A 10,000-nucleotide genomic window follows, 5' to 3' on the forward strand; every position below is an offset into this window, starting at 1 on the left:
CCTGATCTCACCTGAACCAGGTTTAAAGCTTCTCAGCTCAGTTTGATCAAAGATGACAAGCAGATTAAATCAAAGCTACAGCGCGTCCCAATCTGCAACAAACCGAAAACCAGAGACATGGACCCCTCAGGTGTCTGAGAACACAGGTATCTGCTTCAGAGAAAGCCCAGAGGTGAAGGCACCGCAGTCACCTGAGAGAAGATCCAGCTCTGCAAACAAGCAGCTCCGGGCTTCAGCGGGGCCCGGGGATACGATTTTAGGGATAAATCAAACCGTAATTGATTAATCCGCCCATCACTTTATGAGTAAGCGCTGAAGGAGACTGCACACCTGCGCCAAGGCTGAAATCCACAGAAATATCTGGTGGTGTTTTCTTGGATTTCACAAGATCATTTTTCATACTTAATTTCAAATGTATTTGTGAAGGTAGCACGACGTGTGCTAGAAGAACCTGGGTTCAGGTCCTGGATGTAATCTGTCATCCATCCATAACAAGCACACACAGAGCTCTGTTCCTCCTGAATGTGAAGTCTGTAGCAATTACTGAGCCAGCTGCTGCATTTTCTCTTCCTAGAGGTAAAGTTTTAAAAAATCTGATTGGATAAATCTATTTTTATGATTGCGGGACGGTAACGCTTTAATATTTAAATCAAATCTAATACAAAGAAATAATTATGGAATGAAGAACATATTAAAAAGGAAAATGCTGGGATATTGATCGGCTGGAAGAACGGATTCATAGCAGAGATGAAGTATTTGGTTCAGCCGTTAGCTTTGTCAAATAGACACATATTCACACAGCGTCACGTCCACCTCTGACACTCTGGAGCTTTTACGCTTTCTTTCAGCACAGAAACCACTCGGCCCACTCACACATCACCCCGGCGGGATGTCTGCGTGGTTGCTGCAGCGTCCGTGTTTGGTGCCTCTGCTGGAGGAGGACGCTTGGTGTTAACGAGGGTGTAACATCGTACCTGTGCTGCAGTTACTCGTCCTCCACCATCCCTGTGACCCAGGAGACTGTTGCAGGGTGAGTCTGCAACCAGACAAGTGAGTGACACGAAATGACAGGATAGAAAGAGGAAACAGAACCGGAGGGGGAGGTCAAAGGTCGGAGCTGCGGAGGCCCCTGCTCGGTTTGTACAGGAGGAGAGACATAACACAGTGGGAGCCGCCTGCTTCTGTGGCAGCAGTAAAGTATTTACAGTAAATACATTAAGTCTGTGTTCTGTGTGTGATCAGAGGTCATTGCTGTGTGTGTGGGCGGGGCGAGTGAACAGGAAGTAAAGGATACATTCGTACTCCACCAGATCTCGAACCGATGGCCAGGATCTTCTGCACGGGGTCAAAGGCCAAAGCGGTGGGCTGGTAAGGGAAACCATGACGCACCGTCTGCAAAGAAACACACAGATCATCTTGATTTATAACAGTGATGTCAAACAGGAAGCAGGAAATGCTTCGTTTCAGCGTGACTCCAGCTGCAGAGGTGTGGTTTCAGCTTCAACACGTTTAGTCTCACTTTGAATGAGGTCACACTCTACAACACTGAACTCTTAAACATGACTAATGACACCAAAAGGACTCAATCGTTTTCATTTTTACCACATTTTAACGTGAGCACATATTTTATGTGAACACATTTTGTGAATGATGACAATCATTTGTGTGCCTGCTGCTGTGCTGTTCATTAACTGAACCCAGTAATAACACACAAACACTTGTGACTGCAGTGCTTCTGTTTTCTGTGACTGAGGTTAAGCTTTAAAATGACCGACGGTGAGGGCAGCAGCGAAGAATACGCAGGGCTGCGTGTAGACGCGGCTCGAACTGAGCATCAGAGTGAGGACCAAATGGGATTTAAGTGACTTTGAACATGGTGCTGCCAGCAGACTATTACAGAGTGTTGATCTGCTGGGATTTTCCCACACAGCCATCTCTGAGGTTTACAGAGACGCTTCAGAAAAACAGAAAATATACAGTTTTAGACAACAGGTGAGTGTAAAAGTGCAAAAGTACTGCTGTCTGTCTATCTGTCTGTCTATCTATCTATGTTTAACACTCACAGGCTGATGAAACACAGAGGCTTTACAGTAAGTAATGAGCAAGGATGCAGGACCTCTTATTCATGCTGTAAATGGATTATGAACTGAAGGAAATTGAACTTGACTCACAGTCAAATACAAAAGCCTGACTTGGCAAAACATGGCTGTCTCTCCCACTCTGAGATGCAGTGCATGCTCTGCAGCTGTCTGCTGTAAGTCATGTTAAATTTCCCAGCAGTGGCTCACTTACAGTAATCTGCTGTGGGGGGGATGCAAAGCTGTGGACATCACCAGAGCTGACTGAAAACATGTTTATGGGAAAACTGCAGTATTAGAAAGTAATATTACAGGATGATACAGAATATAAAATAGTTTCTTATTTTTAGCTTTGAATGAGAAAGTTGTTGGGCTGATTTCCTCCAGTTCAGACAAACCGGTGCAACACACACAGACCAAGCTGCATCCTGTAAAGTGTTTACCTCTAAACTCCTCAAAGTGAGTCACAGTGAAAGCCTCTCAGCACACACTGTGGAATTAACACACGCAAAAAAACAGGATGCATTGTTTGTCAGAGAATGTGTGGCTGTTACAAAATACATTTCATTTGCAAAACTCTGAAGGAAACTTGCTGAATGATACACTTCCAGTTCTAAATCCACAGTGTGGGTTTTGGTAGCCATTGTTGCCAGACTCAGCAGAGCGTGATGAGAACCAACGCTCACCAACCAGAGAGGGAGTGTGTGTTTGTGTGTGTTTGTGTGTGTTTGTGAGACGTATCCTAAGGTCGCTATCCGTCACACAAGCAGGGTCGGGTTCCACGCCGCGTCCAGCCTGCGAGTAAGAAACAATAAGCTTTTGATCTAAACAGACGTTTTGTGAATCAGCAGTTTCATTTCATTTGCTCTGAATGACGTTTAAAAAATAAAGGACAGTTCCACAGTTTAGTGTTCAGATCACAGCACGCAGCAGCTGACGACCTTTGTATTTCTAATGATTCTGCCACCTGTTTTATGCAATGCAGAAACACTCACTGGGGATGATGATTAATATAATGAGTTTTCATTACTTCATGCTTCACGGTCTATCCCTAACCCGTCTTTAAGTCTGACGTCATTAGCCGTGCCTGGGCCCAAACTCCGCTTCAGGTCCCAAAGTCAAACGAACACTGCAGCATCACTGAGAGTTACAAACTGTCTAAATTCTTTCACCTTTAATAAAATGATCAGCGTTGCTGCTTTACCAGGTGTAACAATTAAGTTTAACATCCAGGCATCCATGAAAACAGGATTTATTAAGTTTAACAGAGTTAGAAGTTAGCAGGAAGTTAGCTCGCTAGTTAGCTAAACATGATATAGCATGTTCTGACTGAGAGATTTCTGAAAAATTCAAACGTACAGCTCTGCTATCACTTCCAACATAAATGAAGACAGAAAACTAAACAGCAGTGATGTTTGTAGGGTTACTGAAGTTGGGCTAGCTGGTATATAATGATGTGCTACGTGACTGCTAGCGACACAGCTATGTTAGCATAGCATAAACACAGTGAAGCTGGAGGATGAACGCTAACTTTTTTCCACAAGATAAGTTAACGTGAAGGTTCCTGATGGTTAGAGACAAATGCAATCGCATGGCAGGATGCTGTAAACGGACCAAACTTCAGTCAGGAGAACAACTGAGATAATCCATCCACAATACGAGGTTAGTCATTCATATACTGCTGCAGGGGCTGGAGTTACATCGCAAGGGTTAAAATCTGAGCTTTAATATGAACAGTGGTGGTAAAAACCGAGAGAGGCCGACAGGGATCACTGACTGTTTTTTTTTTGTTGTTGTTCAGATTAAATAGAACAAGATACAAAACATGTTAAAAACACAACAGTCTTAATAAACACAGTAGTTTGGGCCCAGAAGCAGGGCTCATATGTCATCACTTAAAACCCGATAACTGTTGACATGAAAGCTCTCACAGGTACCTGAGCCTGTGCTCATTTCTATACAAACGTTCCCACTAAATACATTTTTCCATTATTTAAGTCCCTCTTTAATAACAGCTACCACATGTACTGCTGAGTGTGTGCGTAACTCTGAAATAACAGGGCTGCTGATGCTTCTGAAGGCACTGAGCCGTGACACTCGGATATGCACCATAAACTCCAGCAGCAGCACTCTCACACGCATGTTCAATGACTTAAGCTACTTTGAAAAACAACGGCTTGGAGATTGTAATTCTCTGCACAGGCTGCTAACATCAGGAGCTCCAGCTCAGCTGTCCCATGCCCTTAATTAGTCAGAGATGTTTGTTAAAGCTTTTTATTGCATGAATAGTTTATCCTCTTGACGTCGAGGTTAAATGATTTTCTTTTACCTCCCTGTAAGGTCAAGTTTAACACCAAGCCTTAGCCAGCCAGTCGTTCTACGAGTGACGCCTTCAGAACAATACGACACTGACATATGTTCACCCTCCTGTAGAGCTGTAGACGATCCTGTCAGTGCTGTTTCAATGCTTAAAATCTCAGCTATGGTCATGGCGCCTCTCCAGTGGCAGTCCTGTTACGGTACAATTCTGCTGGGAAGCCTCAGATCATTCGTGTCCCGTTTGCTTTGACACAGCACTGTTGCACACTAAGAACTTCCCCCATGAAAGCTTCCTCCAGCGGGACAATGTGCCATGCCACTCCACAGAAAAATCCTCAGTAACGGCTCGAGAAGCACGACAAAAAGCCCGAGGCAACGACACAGCCTCCAAAGTCCCCAGATCCCAGTCCAATCAAGCATCAGCTCGAATCTCAGGAACTACCCCGATCCACTGAGGCCCCGCCCACTACCCCGAGTATCTGACTCCAGGAAAACCCTTAGTTCAAAACTCTGAAGGCCACAGCTGCATTAGGTAATCCTACAGTGACGTGCAGCACACACCTATTTACGTCTGCAGTCTGTGAGTCAAACACACACCAGTTAAATTAAGAAGAGAGAGTAAACAAACCCTAATTATTACAAGCATGCTCATGCTGTGGATGTAGGCGAACACATGCATGTGTGCACGCAGCGAGCAGCGAGTATCTGAGGACCACCTGCAGTACATCTGTGTTATGGCTGCCAGAGGCGACATTACATCAACTCCTGTCTCCATCCACCCTCCTCCCCGCTCCGCTCTCTCTGATGTCCACACAAACACAACCTTTATGCACGCTAGCGTGATGTTCAATCGCATCACCCTCTGCACGCATACACCCCCCACCCCCGAGACTAATACCACCTCATGCCACCCACGAGCCTCTTTCTCCACACAGCGTTCAGCTGCAGAGCTGGTCTAGACCCCTGTTTCTATAAATAGCAAGCAGCACCCAACACTGCCAGCCAATTGTGCATTGAGCAGCTATGTCTCCAAATACGGATCAACACAGAGAAGCAGCACGGGATGTTTCCGATCTACATGTGACTACAACATAAAGGCGCTACGCTGCTAATTTTGTGGAGCTCAGTGTGCACGAGATAAATAAGAGTAACACGTCAGCTCTCCTCTGCTTCTCAGTCATTAGCAACCACTAAGGTACAAAAGCTAGCTAGCTTCTCAGTTTAAGCCAGCACCGACCTTGTTATTGACACCTCTAATGATAACCATCATCAGCTCAATATTGCATTACATCAGCTCAAGCTAATTATCATAAATGTCACAAGCAGCTGAGTGAAAAGTAAACAAGTGGTGTGATTAACATGGACACGCTGTGTGTGGCCTGCGCAGCACTGACCGCAGCGCTCGCGGGGATCGTGTGTGCTGAGACACCAACAGCAGCAAAATGTTTTCAGTCCCTGAACAAAGTTATTATTTTTGGAGACTCGGGGTATAAGGTACATAAATTCAGATTTCACAGCCGAATGTACGACTATTTTGTTCACGCGTCGTCTGACAAATGACCTCCGGAAAATGGAGTTAGGACATAAAAATAGCAGAATCAACAAACCCGAGCAGTTCCTAACAACCAGCACAGAAAGTGTGCATGTGCTCATATCTGCCACTCTGCTTTAGACACATCAGCGTCACAGGGCGCCATGTGGAGCGCTGCCCCACCGTTTCTCTAACTTTAAAAACTCACTGCTTCATCAGTTCATTAAGCAGCACGGCAGCATCACCGAGGACCCGACTAATGAGTCATGCATTAACCAGACGCTACACCCTGATTGTGATGGTGCTTGGATACATTTATTGACACAAGGAAATCGCATGGGGAGCTTTGCACACGGCTCACGAGTAAATGGAGGAAGTGATGGAGAGGCCACTTGTGATGTGCAGTTTGAGGCGAGAGCTCTGACAAGTGGTGAATAATACATAGAGAGAGTAGTATGTGAGCAGGCAGCAGAGGAAGGCAGAAGAAAGAGAAGTGATAAGAGAAGCACCGTGCACACAGGAGGTCACGTCTCTGTGTTTCTGTTGTCACATCTGAGGTTGAATAAAGTTTTTATTCACTGTCCAAAATTTTCAGTTTTAATTTAATCATTGAAATGTTCAGTGTTAGCTTAGTAAATTACTCTGATTACATTAGTTTGCTTAAATATCTATTGGCTGGAGTCACATAGGTATGTTAGACTCCTCCCATTTTTAGTAAACAAAAAATGGGCGGAGTCTCAGTTTTCTGTTAAACTCTGTGCTAACTGGCCTCAGACTCGTTTGTAAGCTAGCTTAGTTCATGGCTGATCTGGTCTCTGGTCTATTTTTGCGATGAAAAAACTTAAAAGTACCTTTTTTTATTAAAAAATGTCTTTTTCTCTCTTGTGGGGCACTTTCTGAGATAGCCAAACAACTCAAAGGCGTAATCTACGGTGGCCCTGAGAGGTCAAACACAGCGCAAACAGAAAACAGAAAAATGCTGCAAACGCACACTGAACACAGCTGAAGTGTTTCTGGGGACGAGATAACGGGACGGACCGGCTGCAGAAGTGACAGAAAGCGTGAAGGATGGCGGCGCCACACTTTAATGAAGCAGCGTTGTCTTCGAATCACATGATTCTCGTGGTTCAGGTTGTCAAACTGATCTTATAGGTTAGAATGAAGAATGAAGCCGAGGTAAACTTTACTGTTTCGTTCCTGTTACGTGAAACTGTGGTGAGATTCAGTCGTCTCATCCACTGCAGAGAAACAGTTTCTTTTAATATTTGATTCTTTGAGGGATTTTCTTCTTTAATTTTATGACATGATAGACTAGCTTCTTGTTTTTCACAGGTCAAAGGACCGACTGCAACCATGTTAGAACTGAATGTACGAGCAGGCAAATGTGTCATGTGGCCGCAGTAATCGGGACACACGAGTCCTGTTGTGCCTGAGAAAGATTTCATAATTACAGGTTATTATATCTTGGCTGGTTTTGTTTGGTAAACACAACAAAGATGCTGTTGCTACACGCTGAAACCTTGATCTTAAAAACCAAACGCTGCTCTGTAATTAAAAAACTGGCATTAACAGTGAATGGCCTCTCCGTGCGCAGAATCTTTTATCGATGTTTCTGCCCAAATTAGTTTGACTTTGCTTGAAACTTCAAGATCAAAAGTTTTGAAGCTTTTAGTAAGAAGCCGTGTTTTATGCAGATGTTTATATTGATTTAAAATGGAGCGCAGCAGCTGTTATTAGGAAAAAGAACTGAACTGAAGGCCTGCACGTCACAGGAAATGACTCGAGATCAATGAAGCCCACACTCAGCTGTGATTTAAAATTCAAATTGGAGTATTTCAGCGCTCCCGTGGCAACACTGTATGCAAATCCATAAGGCCGAATCAATCCTGAATTACATAACTGGCCTGGTTGAAGCATATCTGCTTTATAATCAGGCCAGAGATTTCAGAGCTTTTAATAAACACCTCATTAAACAAACCAACAGGAAAGGATGTGAAATTAGCAGCTGCTGGAAGCACAGTTAGAAGCATGTCTGACTGCAAAGGTTACGAACTCCTTGCACATACAGCTCGTCCCGTGTGCTGCCCTTGTACATACAATTAGTTCACGTGCATCACCCAGGTGTTGTAGCACCTGTCCCCTCCGGCTAATGTCACCATGACAGACAGCAGTGCAGAGGAACGTGTCACAGTCTTCCGCACCAATTTACTTTACAGCGTCAGAGAGACCATCAAACAAACACGGATCCACGTGGGCTTCCCCACCAGCGAGATATTTCCAGCGTGCTCTGAAATTCCTTTGATCCTGTCGGCTGAAAATAAAGGCTGAGCTGGGGGGGGGGGGGGGGGGGGGCTGTATGTGGGAAACAAGCATGAAAAAGACAGTCGTTACAAAACACACCTGAACCCAGAGAGTCCTGTTACGTTGCCCTTCGTCTGCCCTTCGTCTGCCTTCGCTGAGGGGAGGGTCCGTGGGACCGCCCCAGCCTTTGTCGTCGCTGGAGGGTCCGTGGGACCGCTCCAGCCTTCATCCGCCTTCGCTGGAGGGTCCGTGGGACCGCTCCAGCCTTCGTCGTCTGCTGGAGGGTCAGTGGGACCGCTCCAGCCTTCATCGGCTTCGTCTGTCTGGATCAAACTTTTCACTTGGTGTTAAATGTTTGATTTTTGGGTGGGGGGAACTGTTACGTTTCGGTGTTGTCAGTGTGTTCTTTTTGGCGTGACTGTTATGTGTTTCCTGTTTTACTTTGAAAGTCTGTGTTATCTTAGTCTTTTCAGTTTACGTTTCCCTGTCTCGTCAGTTCTGAGTTGCCCCAGCTGTGTTTCCCTCTTGTTGTCCATTTTCCTGATTGCTCCCTCTAGGTATTTAAACCCTGTGTTTCAGTGTGTCATGGTCGCGATCTCCCCCGTGTTGTAAATAGTTTGGTGTTTTTGTTGTAAATAAATAGTCTGTTGTAAATAGTTGTGAATGGGTTTGTCAATACTTTTCGTCATGGGATATTTTCGTTTTGGGATTTTGGTGGAGAGCCTTCGTGGTTTTATTTTCCTTATCTTTGTTTTTCTACGTTGCACCCCGGTTGCCTAGGCCGGGGTGTAACAGTCCTGCCTGTGATCGACACATCAGTGCTTCCTCAACTCTGAGATATGAATTCTTATTTTTAGTCTTTGAATTAAAAATAGTTGCACAGAATATCGAATATACAGTAATATTCTAAAAATAGAGAAATGTATCTTAACACAGCTGCATCTCTTTGGTTCCACATCACTGAACAGATATCAGGTCATAGCAGCTTTCAGAGCTTCTGAAGCCAGATCCGATTCTGCACCTGAGCACATTCCTTCTGTTTGCTGTGAAAAGCATCGAGCAGACATGACGTAATGGCACATAAAGAGTGAGAAACAGATCCGTTTCACAGCAGCGATAACCACTACCTCCAAATGTGCCAGCTGAGGACGTCAGCTCACTGACAGGATCCAGCGCGAGAATCACTGCTTTGCACCAAAAACAGAAAACTGTGGCATGACCAGCTTTTCATATCCAGCGTCTCCTGCAGGCTCTGTTTTCTGTGAACAAAGTGATTGAAGGATTTCAGAGTGTGATTCTGCATCATGCTGAAAAGCCAAACAATGAGGGGACTTTCATTCATCACTTAGAGCGAAGCTGATCTAATAAGCACTTCCTCTATCCACTGTCTGCACGCGCAGAGCTCGGTGCACAGGGCGAGGATGCTGAGTGAGAGCTCAGGAATATGAAAATGAATGAAGGACCTGCTGACGGTGAAGAGCAGGCGTCAGTGTGCGAGGGGGGGGGGGGGGGGGGGGTGCTTATATGTTTGCCTTTGTCTGTGTGTCTTTATATATCTGAATCTGAATCATTTGTGTGGGGGGCATGTGATTATGTGCACATACCCACACAGATCCACGTGGAACCATCTTTGCTTTCCTAACTCGGCCCCTGCATTATGTAACGTCAGCCTCCCTGTGAGGGTCGGGCTGGTGTTTTAAATCTTTTCATGAACTGTTTACTCTCAGAGGTTTGTCCTGATGCTTCGTGCTCTGGATGTCTTCCTGTGTCT

At 45.1% G+C, this 10,000-nt stretch overlaps 1 protein-coding gene across 3 annotated transcripts in view; it reads right to left on the reverse strand.

Annotated features, from left to right (window-relative positions):
• Window positions 1-10,000, reverse strand: part of stxbp5l (syntaxin binding protein 5L) — a 133,307-nt gene that overhangs the window by 115,210 nt on the left and 8,097 nt on the right. For all 3 annotated transcript variants that reach the window (XM_085385098.1, XM_085385097.1, XM_085385099.1), the window contains exon 2: window positions 1,295-1,392. In XM_085385098.1, coding sequence (XP_085241224.1) covers window positions 1,295-1,392 — 98 coding nt within the window. The remainder of the gene's footprint in view (window positions 1-1,294; window positions 1,393-10,000) is intronic.

Source organism: Rhamphochromis longiceps, linkage group LG16 (assembly GCF_057381845.1).
Source record: "Rhamphochromis longiceps isolate RC_006_pf linkage group LG16, R_longiceps_female_GT1.1, whole genome shotgun sequence".
Taxonomy (NCBI): domain Eukaryota; kingdom Metazoa; phylum Chordata; class Actinopteri; order Cichliformes; family Cichlidae; genus Rhamphochromis; species Rhamphochromis longiceps.